This window comes from Tachypleus tridentatus, chromosome 10 (assembly GCF_004210375.1).
Source record: "Tachypleus tridentatus isolate NWPU-2018 chromosome 10, ASM421037v1, whole genome shotgun sequence".
Taxonomy (NCBI): domain Eukaryota; kingdom Metazoa; phylum Arthropoda; class Merostomata; order Xiphosura; family Limulidae; genus Tachypleus; species Tachypleus tridentatus.
Window position 1 is genome coordinate 191919014 of NC_134834.1, and position 26715 is coordinate 191945728.

The 26715-nt window shown below is 38.1% G+C and overlaps 1 protein-coding gene across 15 annotated transcripts in view; it reads left to right on the plus strand.

The window, feature by feature from the left end:
- The window catches only part of LOC143227850 (calmodulin-binding transcription activator 2-like), a 184771-nt gene that overhangs the window by 77643 nt on the left and 80413 nt on the right, over window positions 1-26715 (plus strand). For 9 of the 15 annotated variants that reach the window (XR_013015107.1, XM_076459175.1, XM_076459176.1 and 6 more), the window contains one exon: window positions 15013-15107. The exons of 3 other annotated variants lie outside the window; for them this stretch is intronic. Coding sequence is in view for 5 of the 12 variants with exons in the window: in XM_076459175.1 (XP_076315290.1) it covers window positions 15013-15107 (95 nt within the window). In the remaining 7 variants the exon portion in view is untranslated. Of the gene's footprint in view, window positions 1-2955; window positions 3133-3154; window positions 4348-15012; window positions 15108-26715 lie in introns of those variants that run through there. 3 more of the 15 variants (XM_076459181.1, XM_076459186.1, XM_076459187.1) reach the window with 2 other exon arrangements.

Below are 26715 nucleotides of genomic sequence, written 5' to 3' on the forward strand. Positions count from 1 at the left end.
ATTACAGGAGGTGTACCGACTTTAAATAAAATTTTCTATAGCTTTTAAGTTTCGTCTCTTTAAAAAGGTACAAAGTCTTCGCTTTTTGTACCTCGTTTGATGAGCTACATTGAGTCAGCTCGCTCTGTAGATATATCTTTATTTTCAGTGAAGATTCTATGGTTTATAAAACAAAAACAAGCGTCTATGGCCGTCATTGTTTACATCGAAAGTATTACAACTGACTGAGAGAACTCTGTTATATATGCAGATTAGGAACCATTCGGAAAAGCTTTCGAAAGCTTTTAAAAAACAACAGATCGGTATTTGAAACATTAGAAATGTCTCGCGAGTGATCGTACGTCATCTTCTTTAAGAAATTTTTCTTTAACTACAAAATCAATTCTTCGGAACACGGACATCTTGTTTATCTTACTTCACCCAAAAAAGGTGAAATGTGTTTGATATAAGTCTCATAGATATTGGAGGAAGGATAGTGTATCACGAAGTCCTCGTGAATCTGTTGACCCTTGGCTACACAGAAGAACCTTTTTGTGGAACTAGAAACAAACTGGTGATTCGGTTATATATAAAGTGTTAATTTATTCCTAACACATCTCTAAACTCTCACAGGCAACATGATTTTACATGTTAAATAATATCAGTTTTGTCGCATAATAATAATAATTTTCTGTTGTACTCAGGTCTATCATGTTGAAGTTGGGCCTGTATTGCCTCAAACAAAAAAAAAAAAGGGGAGAAAAACTGAAACTATGAATACCTCGACAAACGTTCCTACAGAGTTAAACTGTGCATGAGGAACGAACAGGTTAAGTATTCACCACCGCTATCAAGACACTTGTGTGTGACGTTAAAAGATTGTATAAAGATCGCATAGAATCCAACAGAATTAGCACCCATAATATTCATGATGGATGAGTTTTGGTTTAACCTATTTTGTATGTAAGTAGCAGCAAGAGGAACAAGGGATAACACTACCAAACGGCCCTAGGACCGGCATGACCAGGTGAGTTAAAGCGTTCGACTCCGTAATCTGAGGGTCGCGGGTTCGAATCCCGGTCGCACCAAACATGCTCGCCCTTTCAGCCGTGGGAGCGTTACAATGTGACGGTCAATCCCACTATTCGTTGGTAAAATAGTAGCCCAAGAGTTGGCAATGGGTGGTGATGACTAGCTGCCTTCCCTCTAGTCTTACACTGCTAAATTAGGGACGGCTAGCGCAGATAGCCCTCGGATAGTTTTGCGCGAAATTCAAAACCAACCAACCATACGACCTATGACCACGTGGTTGGGGCGATCGACTCGCAATCCCCAGTGTCGCGGGTTCGAATAGCCATCACACCAAACATACTTTCCCTTTCAGTCGTGATGGCGTCATAATGTGATGGTTAATCCCACTATTCGTGCAAAAGAGTAGCCCAAAAATTGGCGGTGACTGGTGACGACTAGCTGCCTTCTCCTTAGTTTTAAACGGCTAAATTAGAGGCGGCTAGCCTGTATAGCCCTCGTATAGTTTTGCGAGAAAAATTCAACAACAAACGCTTTACGTAGGCGTTCAGTGGATTCTGCCAGATTTTCATGTATATTGGTTTTCCTCACCAGAAATATGTTTATTATTTCTTTCTTCGAAATATATCCCTTCCTCCCACACCTAATAATGACTCAGTGATTAATTTTACAAGCTTACGACGCTAGAAATATTTTCGGTGAGAAGATCACAGAAAGCTCATTGTGTAGCTCTGTGCTTAAAAACCACCAAAGTCAAAATAAATGCTGGAAATGTATAACATATGCTTATACATACGATACAATGATTGTGGGGGGGGGGGAATTCTTGTCTCATGTATTGCTTGTCATCTGTTTTCTCCACTACCATGTCAGCCTCTATTTATCTCAACTTCTGATCAACGCAAGTTACCTGCTTGAAGCGAAACTAAAAATTCAACCTGGTGTCAGCGATGACCACAGATAATTAAATACACTTTTCTTGCGCTGTCGTTGTTTAGTTGTGTTTCCATAGTGTTAGCGATGTTTTCGGCCGTAATCCCAGTAAGACATCACGGGATTCGACCAGCTTAGGAGATTTAAGTTAGCCTTAAATACGTATACTAAACGAACAATGTAATAACAACAACAAGAAAACACTTTATAGTAAAGGTATAATGATAAAACTGGATATATTAAACATTCCAAACAATACTGTCAATGAAAATAACTACAAAATATATTTCACTTAAGTACCAAAAAAAAATTGAGACTGCAAATTCTCAAATCTCTACTTCAACAGACATTCTTAGTTTTGGGTTATAAAATATGCACATGCTTGTTTTTGAAGATAAATTTTCTTTTCCAAAATTATACCTTGAAATATAGGAATTTTTCGCAAACGAAGTGAGTCAAATGTAATGGAACCTTCATACAAGTTGTTTGGTTAAAAAAAATAAGACAAGAAGAGAGTTATGTATTACATTATGTTATGTTTCGGTGAGGCTTTAGAGTATATGTGTTTCTGTACGTGTCTTAATCTCCTAGACACAGGAAAGTTATATAGAAATGAAAATATTTCAGCTGAACATGGCGCTATTTTATGATTGCATTTTCTGCAAACTTTCTACTAATGATAGAATTCGAAGTAAGGGAACAAATGACAGCAAAGAATGCCGCATTTTGAATCGTCATCAAATTGCCATATTTGTGTAAGTTATACCTGTGCATTATTCCATGAACTAAGCGATCCCCGATTAGTTAGTATGATGTGGTGGTCTTTAGCTCTCGTCTCGTCACCACCTAAAACGTATATAAACCGCGCTCTGTATTTTAGGGTGAGTTATTAGAGTGACAGTCAAGAGTTGGCGGTTGGTGATATTGACTAGCTTTCGTTTCTTGTATTCTATCATCTGAAAAGTTATACAGAATAGTTCTTGTGTAGCTTTGCGCGAAATTAAAACAACAAGCAAAGCGTCGTTACATTCTTATGCTGTACACAGCTAACTAATCTTAACCCGCTCAGGTCGTCTTCCCGGGTTATCGGAAATTTCAGACTTGACTATCAACCGAATTCCGGATATAGCGGGAACAGGAAACGCCCACATTTAAACGAGAGCAAACTGAAATCAGCCAATCAGAATAAAGGTAGGTTGTGAATGCGGTATTAATATTACTTTGCAATGACAGCATTCTGTTAGCGCCAATTTCGTTGTTTTTGTAAAGATATTTGCTAATTTTTACCATGAAGCGTAGTTCCCTGGAACCAAGCACTTCGAGTGAGAAAATACAAAGGCCTAGAATGTTTTATAACTGCTAAGGGAATTGCAAAAATTAGATGAAGATAAACAGACATTCGACCAAATGTATCCTGAGGATGAGTTGGAATCAGTTGAAGGTGAAGAAAGTTTAGAAAAAGAATCTGAAAGTGATGATGATATGTCTCAAGCCAGAGGGCGTGGTCCTCGATCGACTGATGGTGGGAGTGATGCAAATGTTCTAGATGCATATTGTAGTAATATTTTTTTCTGCACCAGAGATTGATTCACAGTTTAATGGTAACAATGCAGGCACGTCTGGAAATCACATGTGCTGTTTGCAGTGAAAAACTCAAATATATAAGACACCACCCTGGAGAACCATACAAGGACATTCCCTTCAAACAGATCAAGAGCTGAATTTGATGAAAAACTCCTCAGATATAAAAGACACCACCCTGGAGAACCATACAAGGACATTCCCTTTAAACATATCAAGAGCTGAATTTAGTGAAAAACTCCTCAGCTATAAAAGACACCACCCTAGAGAACCATACACAAGGACATTCCCTTCAAACAGATCAAGAGCTGAATTTGGTGAAAAACTCCTGAGATATAAAAGACACCACCCTGGAGAACCATACAAGGACGTTCCCTTCAAACAGATCAAGAGCTGAATTTGGTGAAAAACTCCTCAGATATAAAAGACACCACCCTGGAGAACCATACAAGGACATTCCCTTTAAACATATCAAGAGCTGAATTTAGTGAAAAACTCCTCAGATATAAAAGACACCACCCTAGAGAACCATACACAAGGACATTCCCTTCAAACAGATCAAGAGCTGAATTTGGTGAAAAACTCCTGAGATATAAAAGACACCACCCTGGAGAACCATACAAGGACGTTCCCTTTAAACATATCAAGAGCTGAATTTGGTGAAAAAACTCCTGAGATATATAAGACACCACCCTGGAGAACCATACAAGGACATTCCCTTCAAACTGATCAAGAACTCAATTTGTTGCTCTCTCTGCATCAAACGTGGGTCAACATGCTGGGAAGACTGGTACACCAAGGTCCAGTATTGGTACTAGATTAAAGGTAAACCTATTACAGATAACATCCTCAAATTTTATGTGCTTCTGTAGTTTTCGTGTAATCTCTGTTTCTGTGACACGTGTTTTTATGCATTTTTGCTGTGGAGCTCAGGCCAAAGGACAATTTAGCTCTCTTGAGTCAGGGCTGAGAGGGTTAAGCGTGAAATTATTGGGCTAATTGTTTACGTTTTGAAAGGTAAAGTCCGTATAAGACAGAAGTAATTAATCGACGATGTGAAAGGCTTTTAGAAGTGGAAACGTCAACACTTTAACACCAGACTGTAATATTTTTACGCTTGTTGGTGACTCGTGTATTTATTTCCTAGGTTAGTGATGAACCAGACTATGGCACGTCCTTTGTTCATATAATGTAACTACTGTACTTAAAGAAAAAAGTAAATATATTAATGCATATTAAAGAAGTACCTGTATTCTGATGTGATTTGTTGATATAGCAAACGTAATACAATAAAAAAAAGTGCGTGTGCGTATATATACATATATATATTAAATGAAATAGGAGTGCACAAAGTTTAAAATAGATAACTACGACTGCGCATGCTCTTCGTTCAAACACATTTCTACGTTATTCATTCTCTACATTGGGCCTTTAAACAAACTACCCACACAACTGTACGTTAACTGTCTTTTATCATCTACAACTCCATTGTAGACAATGGTGACTGACAAACCCAGTGGGATTTAAACAGTTTGTGTAATAAGAGATGATGCAGGGGTGTCAGAAACTATTAGTAAACGTACAAAGTCAATGAGTGAGGCAACTATCCGTATCTTCTTTACATTGTCTTTCTTTTACTTCCATCTGTCTGTCCGTACTTGGTTGCTAAACTTAGCTAATGTTTGTGTTCATGTGTTATTTCAGTACTTTCTTGGTTGTCTGTATTTCCTTCTGTTTATCTAATGAACTTCGACATTTGAATCGACTTCAGTCTGGTTTCTTATTGTAAATTGGAAACCTTTACCACAATTAGGACTCATTGAGATCAAATACGTTTCTTACATTTATTGAGTGCCGTAATTAAGTAATATAAACGTGGAGTAATACGGCATCAGAAAAAACAATAACGAATACGTACGAATTGAGGAACAGAATACAAAGCTTACAGGCTCACAGATCCATTAAAACACATGTGGAATTGTTATCCATACTAACCAGTGTTAGTCATTGTTGCTGCACATTGATTTTCTTCCGTAAGATAATGCTTGAAGTTAAATAGTAAAAAGTACTTTACTACTTTTATAATTGCACATTGTTAACAATAGAATAGAATATATTTGTTCTTTCTAGTAACATCTTGTTTTTACTGGTCAGTGGTTAGGCTTCTCTCATGCGAATAGGCTGGAGACAGTTTTATATTGAGACGAGACTCTTCGCCACACTGGGGGCAGGGTGTAGCCTGATAATTATCACCCGAACTGTGAATCCGAGGATTCATGGTTTGCGGCTCGTTGCTGCAAAATGCGCTCCGCACTTTGGAGTCATAGGGTGAATTGTAAGAGTGGCAGTTGAATCGGTTTAGGTGGTCGTAGCCCAAGAGGTAGTGGTGGGTGCTGTTTACTTGTTGCCTTCATGCTATCAGTTGGAAACGGTCTCAGAGTGCTCCATTTTTCCATGCTGTTGCTTGGTTACTCCAAATGTATTCGGTCAAAAGTCGAATTATATTGTTTAAATTCAATGTAATACTCAAAGAGCTTTTCTAAGAATACATTTACCATTTAAAATATGTTATATACCAATTGTTTAATTACTTGGAGCATCGAACTGCCCCTCAAGGTAACGTATAGATCATGACGATGCCAGAAATTGTCTCCTTGTTTGAGGGGTGCCACGAGCCTTCAGATGAAATTTTCAGAGACGATCTCCAAATATTTTTTTAAGTTTACAGCATAGTAAATGTACGTTTAGCTGACTGGTGGTAACCTCACCTCGTGCAAAATTGGATACACGAATAGAAGGTTTTCTATAAAAAAAACAGTGAATATCGATAACAATTATGATAATAAAACTGGTTCTCTGTTATATGATTTGCAGTTTTTCATTCGCTCGTACACGTAATAACTCGCAGTGGTTAGAGTTTTCATGGTTGTGACGTTGTTTGTGTTGAATGGAAGTGACGTTGTGTTAAACAGTAAATTTTGTCAGTGTGTTTTCTAGTAGTAACGTCTTTATTTATCTTATGAAAGTGACGTTTTCAGTGGGTTTTAACAGGCCCGTCATTGGCCAGGTAGTGAATGCACTCAACTCCTTATCTGAGTGTCGCGGGTTCGAATCCCCGTCACATCAAAATGCTCGCCCTTTCAGCCGTGGGGGCGTTATAATGTGACGTTATAATTCGTTGGTAAAAGAGCAGCCCGAGAGTTGTCAGTGGGTGGTGATGACTAGCTGCCTTCCCTCTAGTCTTACACTGCTAAATTAAGGACGGCTAGCGCAGATAGCCCTCGTGTAGCTTTGCGCGAAATTAAAAAAACAAAACAAAACCAGTTCAGTTTCACAAGTGTTAAATAATAATTCGTCGGTTTGTTTAAGGGTACCTTACAAGCACGTTTTGTTTGTTTTTGTTTTCGAAACTGGGTATAAAAGGAGCAAGTTAAATTTTTATCTTGCAGCAAACGAAACAGTTATACTAAACAATTTAATTTTAACTTGATTTAGTTGGGAATTATTTGTTAATAAAAAGGCCCGCAAGTACTCAGCGCTGTCCAGGCGTGTTCAAGTGTCGCCACCGCATATTGGGTAAATATTTTACGCCAATTCATTTTATCATGCCACTAAACTCGTTTAAAGTTATGTGAAAAACTTTTAAAGACATTTGTGATTACTGGTACGCATTCAACCTTATTTCCATCCATGATATAACTTAAGGTAGTAACTGTTTATATCTCGTATGCCCAGAGTGTGTTATAATTGGCCTGTTTTTTACGTATTAGTATTACTTCACTAAATTATTCTGTTTACGAGAAAACCACAACAAAATAAACACAAAGAGCCCTTAGTGTCGTGCAGAGCCATCATGACCTGTATAGTTTTAAAGCGAATTAGGAGACATGAAATGTGTCCACATGACGCAGAACATGACTAGTCTTTTACTGTGTTTTTCGCTATCTTTCCTTCTCTGGGCCCGGTATGGCCAAGCATGTTAAGGCGTGCGACTCGTAATCTGAGGGTCGCGGGTTCGCATCCCCGTCGCGCCAAACATGCTCGCCCTTTCAGCCGCGGGGGCGTTATAATGTGACGGTCAATCCCACTATTCGTTAGTAAAAGAGTAGCCCAAAAGTTGGCGGTGGGTGGTGATGACTAGCTGCCTTCCCTCTAGTCTTACACTGCTAAATTAGGGACGGCTAGCGCAGATAGTCCTCGAGTAGCTTTGCACGAAATTCAAAACAAACAAACAAACTTTCCTTCTCTCTTTCGTTAGTTAGTTCGGCCAATTTGCAGTGACAGTCTTTTTTTTTTACAGTTGTATAAAGATTTACACACATACAATGTAAGCACCATATATATCGAGTTTCTAATATTTCCATAACGTGATTGTAATAAGTCTTAGTGGACAACATTGGTCGTCTCTTAACGATTGTAATTATGATGTGTTTTTTTTTAACTAATTAAGTAGTTACTTATACTTTACGAACAAGAACTTCGACGTCTATACAAGTACTCGGAATGCAGCTATTACCTTGGAAAGTGCTAAAATATCTTTAATTGTCGAGCGGATATGACACGATGTTGTAATCACCTGAATACGAAGTATCTGATTGATGCACGTCAGATAGTTGTACAATATTTCTGGTTCGATTTACAGGAGAATAACAACATAAAGATTCGTTGTAATGTTTCGAATAAATAGATAAATATTATTAACGCTAAACCCATTAAGGCCCTGATTTAAAGACAGTTGTTGTGTATATCCCATTGTATCATCGCGTCTATTAAATACAGAAATAATTGCAAATAGAATTATTGTTCTAGTTGAAAGTAATCATACTGTTTATTTTCTCAAGTAATATACTGTAATTCGGATATTATGTGAGCACTTCGACCATATACATTAAACCAGAAACATTACCACAAGGATGTCCGCAGCGTGTTACGAGTTTGTGTCTTTGTGTTTGATGTAGGCTAAGGATGAGTGAATAGATCACTCTCTTTGGCTGGTTCCCAATGATGGGAAACCAAATTAACCAAAATTGTGAAAATGTTAACCTCTGCCCGGAATTCTTTCCTTTCCAAGAAAGTTCGAAAAAGAGTTCAAGATAAACAGTGCCACCATTTTTGTACACATAACAGTTTAATCGAACGAGTCGTGCACGTGCGTGGTTGTGTGGTCGATAAACTGCGAGGAAATATCTGGTGATGTGCATGTTGCAGTTCGTGTACACGAATATAAGGAAATGTATGTACACATCCTCGCAGTCAGATCTAGTGTTAAAAATTTACATTAATGTACACGCGCGCATATTCTGAAAACACGAATTATCTCTAATGAAAAAACACACATTCAAACGATATTTAAGAAGCAATTTCTACAATATTGGAATTGTGATGGAACGCTTTTTGTTGTTGTTGAAAACGTGGCGTTTTTGTTTTTTTTTTTTTTCAGAAGAACTTTGCAATTGGTAAATTTCAACACATACTTTCACGCGTGTAGAGAATTAATCGAAAGTCTATAGAGAAAAAAGAAATTCCCAGTTTTCTTTTCCCCAAAATAAAAGATAAAGTCATTAGTGTAGTTAGAGATAACACAGTTGTGCGAACCTGGTGCTAGTAATTGAGTCTTTGTATTTTGGTCAAGAAATTGCATCTGTCTTGAAGGTACTTGAACGAATGTTTCGAAATAGAAGGAAATACTTGAGAAAGACGTTGTAATTATTCAAAACAAACGTGAAGAAATGTGAACTTTGATAAAATGTATTTAATCGTAAAATAAAAAAACGGCATGTGTATATGTATGTTCTTTTGAATGAAATAGAAATTGATCATTCTTTTGAAGACTCTCGAATTTTATAGAAGACTCTATAGAATCTCGATTTTTGTTGATGAGCTTAGAATGTTATAGTTTAGTTAGATGTTTTGTGAACTACAATTACTTGTAATGATTAAACGTTACTCAGGAGTCGTTGTGATGACGTTTCACATGATTCCAAATCCATTAAAGCGTTCTGTAAGTATATATCGATTTTTACTTTTTAAAAAAAGTGCCACAGAAGCATTTGAAATGAAACCTTGGAAGTCATTTTGACAAACATTTATTCCTAACCCTAAGCATTATCAACAGAGAGAATCCTCAAAAGTGATTATTAACACACAGGAAGGATCAGGTCACGAGGTTTTAAAATCGCCAACTTTTATCTCGCGCTCTTGTTTCCATTAAGGCCCTTTTGTGCTGTTGAATCTTGTATTAAAGCCCAAGTCACCGATTTGTTTCTATACCGTTCATTACTGACTTGAGCTTTTGCCCGATTGTAACCTCAGTATAAAGAACTGTGTTTTCTTCGTAAAATAAATGGGGCAATCCCCAGAAGTGTAATTATTAGTAGAGAATAAAATACAACTCGTGTTTTTGGGGTTCTTGTAATCAACAAAATCGTGGACTCGATATGAATTTGATGCAAAAACAGTTTTAAAACTATTTTAAAAAGCTGGTGAAACTTACCAGTAATTTTAGGGTTAACTATTACAAAGTATGATTGCACTTTAATAAATTTATGTTCGGTTTTGTGATAAACCGTATATTATAGGCTCCGTTAAGTAAATGTAACTAAAGATCAGTGTAGTCGATCTTATGAGAGTACAGTATGTTTTTATATTTGTTATTAAATCATATACCTCACAAATGACAAAATTTTGTTTTACTAACACTTTACGCACAATAATTTGTGTAAAACTACAAGAATAATGCTGTACCCCATATTGCCAGTCGAGCGCTCTAACCACCATATCAGTGTCAGCCATTGTGGTTACCCCATATTGCCAGTCGAGCGCTCTAACCACCATATCAGTGTCAGCCATTGTGGTTACCCCATATTGCCAGTCGAGCGCTCTAACCACCATATCAGTTTCAGCCATTGTGGTTAGTAATTAAAAATATTTGTCAATGAATATAGTTAAATGTACATATATATAAATTCCATGTGTTTGAACAATAAAATTGTTAGAGTGGTGGTATCCTTTAGATATGAAAAACTTAGTTCGTATCTTTCTGCAATGATTTCCTTCGTTTTAGTGCAAAACACTGCAGTGAGCTATATAGATAGGTTCAGTCCACTACGGGACCCTCAAACTAGGATTTTATCATTATAAGGGTGAAACTTACCGCTGATCCACTGGGCAACTTTACAACTAAAAATACACAATAAGGAAGTTAAAACACACAATATCGTGTCGAGAAGCCAGAAACAAATAACTTGTTGCAGAACACACGCTGTTATTCAGAAGTGTGAGTTTGGCGATTTTCCACCTTTAGCATTTCAGATTGTGGTAATCCAAATTACGTATTTTCCGTGGATGTGCTTTACTGGACCCTTATTTAACACAGCAAATTCAAGGCAACCTCACCATTCTCCAAGTAGAACGAAAAACAAAACGCATCCTGGCTAACCAACGAATGAATATTTGTTGTAAATTTGTTTATCAAATGCTGTAAGTGTAGCTTCCAATTGGACCTCCAATATTTTTCCAAATCGGCGACTTGGGCTTTAATACAACAATTTGTAATTTATAGAATATCATAATATCAAACAGAAGCTGCAAAGACTAAGATCGGTTAAAATAAAAAGTTGTATTATAATTACCTGGAGTTTAAATGACTTTTTTATTATTTTAACTTTATTATCGACTTACAAATAGTGAAATGACTGGATGATTGCCCGCCACATGATCAGTGTTTCCAGGTGTTTGGCACCAGTTGAACAGTTTTGATTCTTTTACTTTCGGGTCTCAGCGTCATAATGAATAGATCATGTTTCACTGTTTCATTAATATCTTTCAGAAACTTGTATTTCTCTCTCAGGCAGCCACCTAGAGAGAGAGAGAGAATAACAAGAGAACTGAAGCTGTACTGCAGGGTAGATCGTTGCCTATTTTTGGTGCCCCTTGTGGGATAGTGGAAGGCTTACGGACCTTGTATGCTAAAATCCGGGGCTCAGATAGCCCAGTATGGCTTAGCTTTAAAAGTAACCAACCAGAGTCGTCTGAGTAACTTCAGAACTATAAATGATAGGGTTCAGAGTAAAGTACCAGAGTCGCCTGAGTACATCAAAACTATAAATGATAGGGTTCAGACTAAAGTACCAGAGTCGTCTGAGTACATCAAAACTATAAATGATAGGGTTCGGAGTAAAGTACCAGAGTCGTCTGAGTACATCAAAACTATAAATGATAGGGTTCAGACTAAAGTACCAGAGTCGTCTGAGTACATCAAAACTGTAAATGATAGGGTTCAGAGTAAAGTACCAGAGTCGTCTGAGTACATCAAAACTATAAATGATAGGGTTCAGAGTAAAGTACCAGAGTCGTCTGAGTACATCAAAACTATAAATGATAGGGTTCAGACTAAAGTACCAGAGTCGTCTGAGTACATCAAAACTATAAATGATAGGGTTCAGAGTAAAATGTGTCCCTAATGTTCTTAGAGTTTTAGTCAAATCTCATTGTTCGATCAAACGAAAGTAGGTCAGGAATTGACGTTGAATGCTGTTGACTCAGCTACCTTCCCTGAAGTACAAAGTTAGGGACGACTACGCGAAGATGAGTTGTTTTTTTTTATACCTGTGCACGAATGTTTTGAAACAAAATTGATTCTCCTGACACCAAATTTAAACTCGTAATATTTTTTGTGTTCTTACAGCGCCAATTTTGTTGTTGCTTTTCTAAAATATTAAAACGTTTTACTCAGATCAAGATGTCTGCGAACTAACCAGATTCATGAAATCAGGTTTCGGGACTTTGGTTTGTTTGTTTGTTTTGGAATTTCGCACAAAGCTACTCGAGGGCTATCTGTGCTAGCCGTCCCTAATTTAGCAGTGTAAGACTAGAGGGAAGGCAGCTAGTCATCACCACCCACCGCCAACTCTTGGGCTACTCTTTTACCAACGAATAGTGGGATTGACCGTCACATTATACACCCCCACGGCTGGGAAGGCGAGCATGTTTAGCGCGACGCGAGCGCGAACCCGCGACCCTCGGATTACGAGTCGCACGCCTTACGCGCTCGGCCATGCCAGGCCATTCGGGACTTTGGAATGGCTTTGTTGTACGCATAAAGCAATAAACAGTTACGAAACAAAGAACTGTTTTATGTATGGTGGAAGGCGTATGAATACCTGCGGAAGTATATTATTTATTAAATCGAACTTTTAGTAAATCGACCCTCCCTCTTAAAAAAGGATTAATCCTTTCTACACATTTTATCACGTAGGTAAAAATACAAATACATACAAAGTTACCCCTAAGAATAAAGTGTATCATTTCGGATGTGTTTGTGAAAGAATACGAGGTAACCAATGTAATGAGTAGCACCAGTCCAGATTATATCATTTCGGATGTGTTTGTGAAAGAATACGAGGTAACCAATGTAATGAGTAGCACCAGTCCAGATTATATCTTAATAACATATCAAATATCGGGCCACGTACGCATTACCGCACTGCTTCTGTACAGAGCCTTTCCAGTCAGTGTTTCAACGTTGTTCGCAACTTAGAGAATCTCCAGTGGAAATTTCAGAACGGCGGAAATGGATAAGAATCCAGTTATTCTGTCAATAATCTCCAGCTACTGGAGCGCGTGTGCGAGCTTACTGAGTCACTCTTCCATAGAAGAACATGGTGAGATGACCATTGTTTGATTGTTGTTCATTAGGAGTTATTACGATTTTATCTGTTATTTCCAGATTACTCCATAGACGTCAGTGCAAGAAGTGAAATGTGATAGATAAAGCTCGGGGTATCTTTTTGCACAAGTGCTAATTTCTTCAGTATTTATAAGTTTTCGTCTCATTGAAGATCTAACCGTCTTCGGATAATGGTCCAGCATGGCCATGCGGTTAAGGCGCTCGACTCGTAATCTGAGGGTTGCGGGTTCGAATCCCTGTCGCACCAAACATGCTCGCCATTTCAGCTGTGGGATCGATATAATGTGACGGTCAATCCCACTATTCATTGGTAAAAGAGTAGCTCAAGAGTTTGCGGTGGGTAGTGATGACTAGCTGCCTTCCCTCTAGTCTTACACTGCTAAATTAGGGACGACGGCTAGCGCAGATAACCCTCGTGTAGCTTAGCGCGGTGGGCCTGGCATGGCCAAGCGCGTAAGGCGTGCGACTCGTAATCCGAGGGTCGCGGGTTCGCGCCCGCGTCGCGCTAAACATGCTCGCCCTCCCAGCCGTGGAGGTGTATAATGTGACGGTCAATCCCACTATTCGTTGGTAAAAGAGTAGCCCAAGAGTTGGCGGTGGGTGGTGATGACTAGCTGCCTTCCCTCTAGTCTTACACTGCTAAATTAGGGACGGCTAGCACAGATAGTCCTCGAGTAGCTTTGTGCGAAATTCCAAAACAAACAAACAAACAAACAAGCTTAGCGCGAAATTAATAACAAACAGTCTTCGGGTAATATTTTATTTTCCCTTCGTACGTAGTTAATAATGTTTTGTGGTCCACCGCTGGTACAGCAATTAGTCTACGGATTTACAACACTAAAATCAGGGGTTCGATTTCCCTCGGTGGATTCAGCAGATAGCCCGATGTGTTTTTGCGACTGCGTTAACCTTTTACAATATTTGTTTTTTTCTCAGTGAGGTCCTGGTATTCTATACTATTATTTTCAAACTTAAAAAAAATATCTCAATTTTCTTCAGATATTTCTATACTAGTTTGTATCGTTACGTTTATTGATCTGTAACGTGGCTATTAATCAAAATTTATATTATTATTGATTTCTTGGACCCAAGAAACTTCAAAGAGTATTAACACTGAATCAGAGTAATATCTTTCTTTTGGCAAATTTTACAGTGACAAAATACTAATTTGACTTTTTTTCTTGCAAATACCGAAAGATGGACACTGAACCTGACTACATCTTTTATTTTCCTAGTCTCAGTAAACTTGAGTGTGGTTACAAAATCTGTTCTTTTGGCTTTAGTAAACTTCTGAAAACGGCTCATGTAATCTGACCGATTTCCTGATTTAACGGTAACACCACACACATGTATTATCACACTGAAGGCAATGAGTAATCAAATCTCTACGTAAAATAAAAGACCTTAAGCAACATTTCCCTTGGTGCTCGGCCACTACTTCTGGTGGAACCAGTGTAATGCTGCGAGGGTCCAGTGGCTCATTAATAAAACTGTTCAGGTTAATTATTTTGTCTTGAAAAAATGAAAGTTGAAGCTCGAGGGATGAACGAACAAATTAATTTTTCTGTTGTGAACTGAACGTATGACACAATGTAATGGTCACTCGTAAACTGAATGTACAAACTGATGAATTATTACGTTGGGAAGTGAAGTTACGATCTGATGTATTGTTCAGTTATGAAGTTTGCGGTTGTTACTGTCCTCTGAAGAAGAATGTTGTGTGGGTGTATGTGGGTGTGGGTGTGTGAAAGAGTAAAACTGATGTGTTTTCTTAACACCACTGAAGATTATTGTCCTTTCAGCGGACCAAGGTCGGCCAGCTTTACCTTGCAACCTGGAAACCATTCCTAAAGTAGACTATTTTCCTTCCCAGCGGCACCGCTGGAATACGAACGAGGTGAGATAAACCATCTGATGAATGATTTAAATCGAACACATTTTTAACTGTCTGATTTAATTGATAGCAGTAACAGATTCTTGAAGATATTTTATAACTTGTATGCTTCATGTATGTATTGTTAAGTTTTTATAGTGTCTGGTCATATTGTAATTTATATATGGTGAAGAGTCGCTACTGTCTTTTCTCCTTTTGTCTTGTTAATATGATATATCTTCCACTTACCTGTATAACAGATCACTTCAATACATTACGTAATATGTTGAAAATGTAGCTAAGGAAAACATTATATACAAAGAACTATATCACAGATCTCTTTGTCTAAACCTAAATTGTTTTAAGCTTTAGTTGAAAGAATACTTCACTGATCCTTGCTCGTTTATAGAATTTAATATTATTAATTACAAATTATAGATCCAGAACGGATCTATAATCTGTAGGCCGAGTAACAACGTCGAAAATATTTCTTGGCAAAGAAAAAACCCAACAAAAACCTATTTAAGATGTAGTTCGAAGTAACAGCACTGATAAAGTTATCTTTCGTTGTCGTGTTATTACTCGTACATAATCTACAAAACTGGCTTTTGTTAAACTGTTATTTAAGTAACGGAATCGATAAAACTGACTTTTTGTTGACTTGTCATATTATTATTGATATATAAGTAACACATCTGTAAAAGTACTTTTACTGTTATTTAAGTAACACCATCGAGAAAACTTGCTTTAAGTTATTGTATTATTACTCGTGTATAAGTTGCACACGCAGAAAATTGACCTTTATTAATCTTTGATTTTTAGTAACAGTTCACACAAAAAGTAAGTTGGGATACAATTAAGTAATATATCAATTTTCGTTCAACCTTTATGTGACGTATTCTTTTTTTTTAAAAGTAAGTTGCACTAATTGAGGCGTATACATATTTTCTAATAACTTTAAGAACACCCCACTGGAGCACGTTTTAGCTGCTACAAATATTAATTCTACACTCTTAGTTACTATCAAATTACACTTGTTGGAGGGATAGTTTATTTTACATTCGCGTTTTGTAAAGTTAGTAAGCGATTTAAAATCGCGTAGTTTCCAAGTTGATAGGTGTGTATTTATAAAAGCTGTCGTTTACTAACTACAGGTAACTTATATTTACGTAACAGTTTGAATGATAATTAATGTATTTTTCATACATTTTGTGAACCCGACCTTCTTATGGAGAAGCTTCAACTGTCTTTTATTGCAGAAGAATCATAGTGATACAGCGGTATGTCTGCGGACTTACGACACTAGAATCCGTGTTTCGATACTCATGGTGGGCAGAACGGAGATAACCCATTGTGTAGCTTTGTGTTTAATTACAAACAAATAAACCTTTTTACAGAAATTCACAATTCAAGTGACGAGGAAAAAAATCTTCCTCTGTAAGGCTACTGTTTTTTCACTTTTTGTTATACTTTTATTTTAAAAAATTGTAACAAGCTTTTATTTTTATTCTCTTTTTTTTTTTTGCCTTATCGTAGCTTCAGGGTAACAATCTCTCTTACGAAAATAATGAGAGATGATAGGCCTAAAACTCCATTTATTTTTCTTCTAGTTATCTTATAGAATACTTCAATTTGGGTTTTTAATTTTTCAGTTCTCTAGAAGTAGAAAAAATCCCTCTAGATTAGGCCCGGTTTGGCCAGGTGGTTAAGGCACTTGACTCGTAATCTGAGGGTCGCGGATTGGAATCCCCGTCATACCAAACATACTCGCCCTTTCAGCGGTGGGGCGTTGTAATGTTACAGTCAATCCCACTGTTCGTTGGTAAAAGAGTAGCCCAAGAGTTTGCGGTGGGTGGTAATGACTAGCTGCCTTCCCGCTAGTCTGCCACTGCAAAATTAGGGACGGCTAGCGCAGATAGCCTGGTGTAGCTTTGCACACACACATGCACCGTTGTAGACCAACAAAACTTGTATACCGTATTTTCTGGAACAGTTTATTGATGACATGTAGTTCAAGGCGTGACTTGGAACGTGGCATGTCTCGAAAATGTTAATGATACTGACACGACTAATTTATTGGAGTTGCCAGGAATTTCGTCATTTGACACATGAAACATACAGCCACCTTTTCCCTTGTTGGTTTGTAGTTAAGACAAATGTTGGCTCGACACCTTTGTTACCTTCTTTGGGTGTAACGGCGATCAGTGTTGGCTCCAATTTGTCATTTGTGCAATACTTCTCAAAGTTTAATTAATAGCACTTTTTAGCCTCCGTACTTTCATTAGCAAAGTTTTATTTGTAAGTTCTGTTGCTGTGATTCTGTTAGTGAGTTACAATGTTTCACTTGTTTAATCGAGATACAGAGGCGTATTGGGTGTGGCTTTTGTTTATAAAACAAAATAAACATCATATGATACAATGTGAACAAAATACGAGTATAAAGAATCAGTTGTCTTAAAAAAAAACTACCGAGTTAACTTGGCATAAAGTTCATGGAAGATTCATTGTACTGAGCGTCGTTTTAATGTGTGTACAACTACTAAAATATGTTAAGTGAGATTGTATTTGCTCTAGCATTTAAACCTCTTGTAACTTGGATAAGTATATTATTGTGTTTACATATAATAAGGAAATGTATTCTTTTGTTTGTTAACCATTGCCACATTAAACAATTTCCTTGTGTTATGGTAATGTTACATGTATTTATGGGTGTTTGTTGTTGCAAAGACACATCGTGCTATCTGCTGTGTTCACCGAGGGCAATGGAATCCCTGATTTTGTGCGTTGTAAATCTGAAGACTTACCGTTGTCCCACAGGGGACATGTATCTATGGTCAGGGAGTAGTGTAATCTCCAGTTAGGTTCTGGCAGTGACATAAACGTTTAATCACTGAGGCGTAGGCTTAAAATGAAAACACAAAAAAACTATGAAATAGAGAGACCTACAACTTTCTGACCAGAGTTAACAACGCGAATGGGTTAATAAGAAATAAACGTCTTAGTACGTTCAAACTCGAGTTAAATAAACAAAACAATGCCGTTCGATCAATAACCGTGAGATAATACAATGTAACAATATTACAACTGAAAATTCATTTGAACTGTACAGATACGAGACAGAAAGACTCAAATATGGAAAATGTAATCGTCTCACTGAAGATCTATTCCTCTTCGGGCAATGGCCAGGTGGTTAAGGCACTCGACCCGTAATCCGAGGGTTGCGGATTCAAATACCAGTCACACCAAACATGCTCGCCCTTTTAGCCGTGGGGGCGTTATAATGTGACGGTAAATCCTACTAGTCGTTGGGAAAAGAGTAGCCCAAGAGTTGGTGGTAGGTGGTAAAGACAAGCTGCCTCCTTTTAGTTTTACACTGCTGAATTATGGACGACTAGCGCAGATAGCCCTCGAGTAACTTTACGCGAAATCAAATCAAAATCAGTTTGTGTTCCACGAGAAGTTATGATACAATGTTTTCAGTTCTTCTAACAAGCATCGTAGTAGCTCGTGTAGCAGGAGTTCAGTTGTTGAGGGTCAGTTTTTATTTTTATTTTGTTTCCAATTCAAATGTAACGTACGTTATATGTTTATTATTTGTACATTGTCGAACGTCTACGACCAAAATCAACGTCACAATTGCTCTTGGCAAGTGACGCGAAACATCACAAAGTATCGTTATCAAAGGACATACAGTTATGCATTATAAACACTCCTACAAAAAGTGGGGCCTAATAGGCCCCAGAGCAACTTGAAAGGTTATTAATATTAGGCTAATAAATTTGTATTTAAATGAAATTGCCATTTCATTTGATTTCATTTCATTAAGCCTATTAGGCCTCACTTTTCGTAGGAGTGTAAAAGCGTTAAAAGTGCATTTGTCATGTAGCATGTTTCTTTAACAACCGTAATTTCGCTTTGTGGAAAATGCTGGTTTTTTTCTACATTATATAAAACTTTATGTGAATACCCTTTAGACAGCCCCCCCCCCAGTGGCACAGCAGCATGTCTGCGGACTTATACTGCTAGATACCGAGTTTTGATGCCCGTGGTGAGCAGAGCACAAATAGTCCATTGTGTAGCTTTGTGCTCAACTCTGTAGAGAAGAAGATAAAAACGTTTTGGCAAGAAGATCCTTCAATTTTCTCTCACAAATAAAACCCGAAACAGGTTCTTCAACCCTCAAGTTTCAAGGAAAAAACTTGAGAGTCGAAACGAACAAGGCAAATCTGTGGATAATAAAATAATAGCCTCCAAGAAACGCCAGAGAAACGGTATTGGCAAGGTGTAGACAGAATTGCGAGCAGACAAAGAGGTAGACGGTGTGATATGGATTGAGTTCTATATTAAGCTGCAGAAGGAAATATGCTTTAATTTCTCCTCCTTTATAATTGTATATTTCAAAACATGGTAACTCATAATCTCGGTAGCTGTCATAGTCACGTGCACAACTTACAGAGCTGAGTAATTATCCCGAATCTCACCGTTGGATTCGTAATTACCTACTTATATTGAGAGGATTGTGGTGTGAGGTTACCCATCCGTGAACTACGTGAAATTATGGCATGCATTTGATAGGTATTGTGCCAATCTAGCTACGAGAGATTAATTATTAATGCTTTGATTTTAAGAGGTTTTTTTGCTCTTCTAGATATTTTAATTTGTAACTATTGGTGTATTTCGTGGCAGGTAATAATTGCTTTCGTGCAGTAAGGATTGTAGATATATCTTAAATCAAAGTTATTCTACGCACACGCACAAAAGGATTCTAATATTTCCTGGGTCTGGCATGGCCAGGTGTTGTTAAGGCGTTCGACTCGTAATCTGAGGGTCGGGGGTTCGAATTCCCTTCGCACCAAACATGCTCGCTTTTTCGGCCGTGGGGTCGTTATAATGTGACAGTCAATCCAACTATTCGTTGGTAAAAGAGTAGTCCAAGATTTGGAGATGGGTGGTGATGACTAGCTGCCTTCCCTCTAGCCTTACACTGCTAAATTAGGGACGACTAGCACATATAGCCCGCGTGTAGCTTTGCGCAAAATTAAAAACAAAACAACAAACAAACTAATATTTCCAACTCTATAGGGCACGGCGTTACACGAGCCAGTGTGATAAAACTGTGAATTGGAGGGCTTATGATGCCATAAAAACATTCCACGTTTTGGGGTTGTGGCTGTGATATAAAAGTGACGGTGAGATTCCACCGTTTTTGTCATACGATAGTAGCTGTTGACTAGCTTTCTTCTCTGTGGTCTGTCATTCAAAAAATAAGAGTTTATGATTATATAACCGTTTGTTGTAGCTTTATGGGGAAATTCTGAATCAATAGTCCAACTCCAGATATTAACAAAAGAAGATCTTAGAATTCGACTCGATGGATTTCTGAGTGACACGTGCACTGTTCGCTTAGAAATGGAATATCGAAAAATGAGAGAAAGTCATCTGTAGTCGTGAAACGTGAAATTACTTTAGGCAAGATTTGAGTAAATTAATATATGGGACGTTATCCTTTTATTAGCTTATATTGTTGTGCGACAGCAATACCAAGCTGTTGGAGCGCGTGCACCTGATTCGATTTTATTACTCATCAGGATTTTCACCAGTCTACCCTCAAATTGAAATTATTTTAAGCAGGACTAGAGGAAATTAATCTATGAAATCTTGTATGCGGTAAAGTATATATAAAAAAAAGGGTTTGACCTCTTGAGTCCAACACTGTAATTAGATCTCAAATCGGCAAAGAGATGACGGAGCTATGAGCTAAAAGTTTGTACTTGAAAGAAACAGCAATAAAAAAAACGAAAGCATAGAACCATTCCATGAGCCATTATGCCGCGGCTGAAAACAGTAAAACAACTTATCGTTTTAAACCAGGATTTAACACCAAAACTTGATATGACAACTATGTTGAAACTTCCCAAGTAAAGTGTATTTCATTGCCTTTTCAAGCAAACTTAGTCTAAATTTCTACTTCAAATAAATTGCGTTTCTGTTAATCCTGATAAATTTTTCGTGTGAACAAAGGGACCTTTAGAATTAGTCTACAACAACTGAAGCCAAAAGGGCCTATAAGATTAGTCTACAACAACTGAAGCCAAAAGGGCCTCTAAGATTAGTCTACAACAACTGAAGCCAAAAGGGCCTCTATGATTAGTCTACAACAACTGAAGCCAAAAGGGCCTCTATGATTAGTCTACAACAACTGAAGCCAAAAGGGCCTCTATGATTAGTCTACAACAACTGAAGCCAAAAGGGCCTCTATGATTAGTCTACAACAGCTGAAGCCAAAAGAGCCTCTAGGATTAGTCTACAACAGCTGAAGCCAAAAGGGCCTCAAGGATTGGTCTACAACAACTGAAGCCAAAAGGGCCTCAAAGGTTGGTTTACAACAAGAAAAACCAAAAAGCCTTTCTAGGATTGGTGTATAGCAAGTAAAGCTAAACAGTTTTTTTAGAGCTGGCCTTCAGCAAGTAAAACCAAAAGGCCTATTTAGGGTTAGATTAAAACAAATAAAATGGAGTTCTATCGTTATTAATGCAATTTGATTTATTGTCACGTGTACAGAGCAACTAAAGAATCAATGCTATATTTTTTTAACATAATGATTAAAACAGATGTGCGTGAAAAAGGGTAATGTTAAGCCTTATCTGAAGAACTACCCTGAAAATGGTGTCGAAACCGTAAAATAGTATAATAAAACAGTAGGAAGCATGTTTGTCTTAATTATCACATATGAAATTAGTTATATTGTAAGGATTTTTGTTTCATTTTGCTGTGTGAAATTAAGGGCTATTTTACGTCTTTATTTACAAGCGGTTTGTCTTGTTTTACAGTTTTTTTTATCAGTTTCGCAGTTCTCTAATTGTTCTAACAATATCCGCTAATTTTATGTAACTCGTACGTTATCAGTAGGCCTTGTGTTATTCCTGACTTGTACCTATAGATTACAGAGTAGTAACAGCTGGAAAAGACATCTTCCCCAGCCTGTCACCTTTCCAACCTCAAGTCCGATAGACGCAAGTATATATATCTGGGTTCGCTAATAGAATTTGAAATACCAGACGACATTCTTGGCAGACTTTCAGCATTGTAATTTAATATGTACAATTGTGTTCTTCCTCTCTTCACACCATCTTTCATCGTTTCGTCCCATTCTGTCTTCTCAGATGTTGTGCATCGCACGGCATCTCTCTTAACTTTAGTATGTAATTTCCATATTGTAGAAATATAACTGTGCTATTTATTATCCGTTCATGTTCAATTTCCTCTCCTATAATTTTTTGTGTGTGTGTGTCGAGCTTGGTTTGTAATGTATTCCTCAAGTGTTTTTTTTCTATATAGTTTGAATGTGTTCTTGAAAATAAATTTTCTGTTAAATTGTCAACGAATTATGGAACATTTAGAATTTAAATGATTAGATTTTGTATGTTGACTACTTACATACTGAGAGTTGGATGTTGTATATTGGCTAGTAACAGACTGAGAGTCGTGTGTCGAGTGTCGTATACTGGCTGGTTACAGGCAGAGAGTCGTGTTTGGTGTCGTATACTGACTAGTTACAGCCTGAGAGTCGTGTTTGGTGTCGTATACTGGCTGGTTACAGGCTGAGAGTCGTGTTTGGTGTCGCATACTGGCTGGTTACAGGCTGAGAGTCGTGTTTGGTGTCGTATACTGGCTGGTTACAGGCTGAGAGTCGTGTTTGGCGTCGTATACTGGCTGGTTACAGGCTGAGAGTCGTGTTTGGTGTCGTATACTGGCTAGTTACAGGCTGAGAGTCGTGTTTGGTGTCGTATACTGGCTAGTTACAGGCTGAGAGTCGTGTTTGGTGTCGTATACTGGCTAGTTACAGGCTGAGAGTCGTGTTTGGTGTCGTATACTGACTACTTACGTACTGAGAGTTCGATGTTGTATATTGGCTAGTAACAGACCGAGAGTCGTGTGTCGAGTGTCGTATACTGACTACTTACGTACTGAGAGTTCGATGTTGTATATTGGCTAGTAACAGACCGAGAGTCGTGTGTCGAGTGTCGTATACTGGCTGGTTACAGGCTGAGAGTCGTGTTTGGTGTCGTATACTGACTGGTTACAGGCTGAGAGTCGTGTTTGGTGTCGTATACTGACTAGTTACAGGCTGAGAGTCATGTTTGGTGTCGTATACTGACTGGTTACAGGCTGAGAGTCGTGTTTGGTGTCGTATACTGGCTGGTTACAGGCTGAGAGTCGTGTTTGGTGTCGTATACTGGCTGGTTACAGGCTGAGAGTCGTGTTTGGTGTCGTATACTGGCTGGTTACAGACTGAGAGTCGTGTTTGGTGTCGTATACTGGCTGGTTACAGGCTGAGAGTCGTGTTTGGTGTCGTATACTGGCTAGTTACAGGCTGAGAGTCGTGTTTGGTGTCGTATACTGACTGGTTACAGGCTGAGAGTCGTGTTTGGTGTCGTATACTGGCTGGTTACCGGCTGAGAGTCGTGTTTGGTGTCGTAAACTGACTGGTTACAGGCTGAGAGTCGTGTTTGGTGTCGTATACTGACTAGTTACAGGCTGAGAGTCGTGTTTGGTGTCGTATACTGACTGGTTACAGGCTGAGAGTCGTGTTTGGTGTCGTATACTGGCTGGTTACAGGCTGAGAGTCGTGTTTGGTGTCGTATACTGGCTGGTTACAGGCTTAGAGTCGTGTTTGTGTCGTATACTGGCTGGTTACAGACTGAGAGTCGTGTTTGTGTCGTATACTGGCTGGTTACAGGCTGAGAGTCGTGTTTGGTGTCGTATACTGGCTAGTTACAGGCTGAGAGTCGTGTTTGGTGTCGTATACTGACTGGTTACAGGCTGAGAGTCGTGTTTGGTGTCGTATACTGACTGGTTGCAGGCTGAGAGTCGTGTTTGGTGTCTTATACTGACTGGTTGCAGGCTGAGAGTCGTGTTTGGTGTCGTATACTGGCTGGTTACAGGCTGAGAGTCGTGTTTGGTGTCGTACACTGGCGGGTTACAGGCTGAGAGTCGTGTTTGGTGTCGTATACTGGCTAGTTACAGGCTGAGAGTCGTGTTTGGTGTCGTATACTGGCTAGTTACAGGCTGAGAGTCGTGTTTGGTGTCGTATACTGACTACTTACGTACTGAGAGTTGGATGTTGTATATTGGCTAGTAACAGACCGAGAGTCGTGTGTCGAGTGTCGTATACTGGCTGGTTACAGGCTGAGAGTCGTGTTTGGTGTCGTATACTGGCTGGTTACAGGCTGAGAGTCGTGTTTGGTGTCGTATACTGGCTGGTTACAGGCTGAGAGTCGTGTTTGGTGTCGTACACTGGCTGGTTACAGACTGAGAGTCGTATTTGGTGTCGTATACTGGCTGGTTACAGGCTGAGAGTCGTGTTTGGTGTCGTATACTGGCTAGTTACAGGCTGAGAGTCGTGTTTGGTGTCGTATACTGACTGGTTACAGGCTGAGAGTCGTGTTTGGTGTCGTATACTGACTGGTTGCAGGCTGAGAGTCGTGTTTGGTGTCGTATACTGACTGGTTGCAGGCTGAGAGTCGTGTTTGGTGTCGTATACTGACTGGTTGCAGGCTGAGAGTCGTGTTTGGTGTCGTATACTGGCTGGTTACAGGCTGAGAGTCGTGTTTGGTGTCGTATACTGGCTGGTTACAGGCTGAGAGTCGTGTTTGGTGTCGTATACTGGCTAGTTACAGGCTGAGAGTCGTGTTTGGTGTCGTATACTGGCTAGTTAAAGGCTGAGAGTCGTGTTTGGTGTCCTATACTGGCTAGTTACAGGCTGAGAGTCGTGTTTGGTGTCGTATACTGGCTGGTTACAGACTGAGAGTCATGTACGTGAGTTTCCTTATTTGCACTTTTTCTTTACTATTTAAAATGGTGCAATCGTTCTTGTGTTTATATCCAAACATAGATTTGTATGAGTATATATAATAAAATAACCACTCCCAAACCTTTTTTTAAAACAAAATTCGAGCATTGCTTGTAAAGTATCGAACCAGTATTTGGCTCCACAGCAAAGTATACCATGACGAGAAAAGTAAAATTAGACCAACATTTATTTCTCTGTCTCGATGTGTAGTTTGTGTTAGACTTCATTAACAGTAGTTATGAAGATAAAGTTTGTGTCAGACTTCATTAACAGTATTTATGAAGGTAAAGTTTGTGTTAGACTTCATTAACAGTAGTTATGAAGGTAAAGTTTGTGTCAGACTTCATTAACAGTAGTTATGAAGGTAAAGTTTGTGTCAGACTTCATTAACAGTAGTTATGAAGGTAAAGTTTGTGTTAGACTTCATTAACAATAGTTATGAAGGTACAGTTTGTGTCAGACTTCATTAACAGTAGTTATGAGATAAAGTTTGTGTTCAGACTCATTAACAGTAGTTATGAAGATAAAGTTTGTGTTAGACTAGACTTCATTAACAGTATTTATGAAGGTAAAGTTTGTGTTAGACTTCATTAACAGTAGTTATGAAGGTAAAGTTTGTGTCAGACTTCATTAACAGTAGTTATGAAGATAAAGTTTGTGTCAGAGTTTGTGTCAGACTCTAACAGTTATGAAGGTAAAGTTTATGTTAACAGTAGTTATGAAGTACAGTTTGTGTCAGACTCATTAACAGTAGTTATGAAGGTAAAGTTTGTGTCATTAACAGTAGTTATGAAGGTAAAGTTTGTGTCAGACTCATTCATGTAACAGTAGTTATGAAGGTAAAGTTTGTGTCAGACTTCATTAACAGTAGTTATGAAGGTAAAGTTTGTGTCAGACTTCATTAACAGTAGTTATGAAGGTAAAGTTTGTGTCAGACTTCATTAACAGTAGTTATGAAGGTAAAGTTTGTGTTCAGACTTCATTAACAGTAGTTATGAAGATAAAGTTTGTGTCAGACTTCATTAACAGTAGTTATGAAGGTAAAGTTTGTGTTAGACTTCATTAACAGTAGTTATGAAGGTAAAGTTTGTGTCAGACTTCATTAACAGTAGTTATGAAGATAAAGTTTGTGTCAGACTTCATTAACAGTAGTTATGAAGATAAAGTTTGTGTCAGACTTCATTAACAGTAGTTATGAAGATAAAGTTTGTGTTAGACTTCATTGGACTAATTCATTTTGTAATTGTTATTATAACCTTTAAAATTGCTATTTTTTAATAAAGAAAAAAATGGTGTTTTCCCGTTTCTAAGATATTTTAATGTATGCATGTGTATACTTGTTTGTCTATATATATTGTGGTAATGTTCCTTCACAAATATTTACAAATAAGTATTACTTGTGTTGTGTGTGAATTAACTTTGTTGGTGAAGTATTTTCATTTTTTTCCCTCAATTCTGTACTGCACTTTACCAAACCTATTTTCGTTTACGTTCATTCTGCCAAATAACACTACCAGCATTTCTTGGGTAACAAAGGTTTTTCAAGTTTGGTTAGATATTTTACAAACCGCATAGAGAACCAGTGTCAAGGTTCTAATCTTTCGGCGCCAGTTACCGTTTTAGTTGATGAGGCTTTCACCGGAACATAATTTACTATCACGGGGAAGTCATTGTGCTCCTAGGATGAACAACTTCTTAGAGAATAACAATACCGCAAATTTTTCTTTGTATCAAAATCGTGATAAGATCTCGAGCTCAAGAGATACAGCTATATTTAGT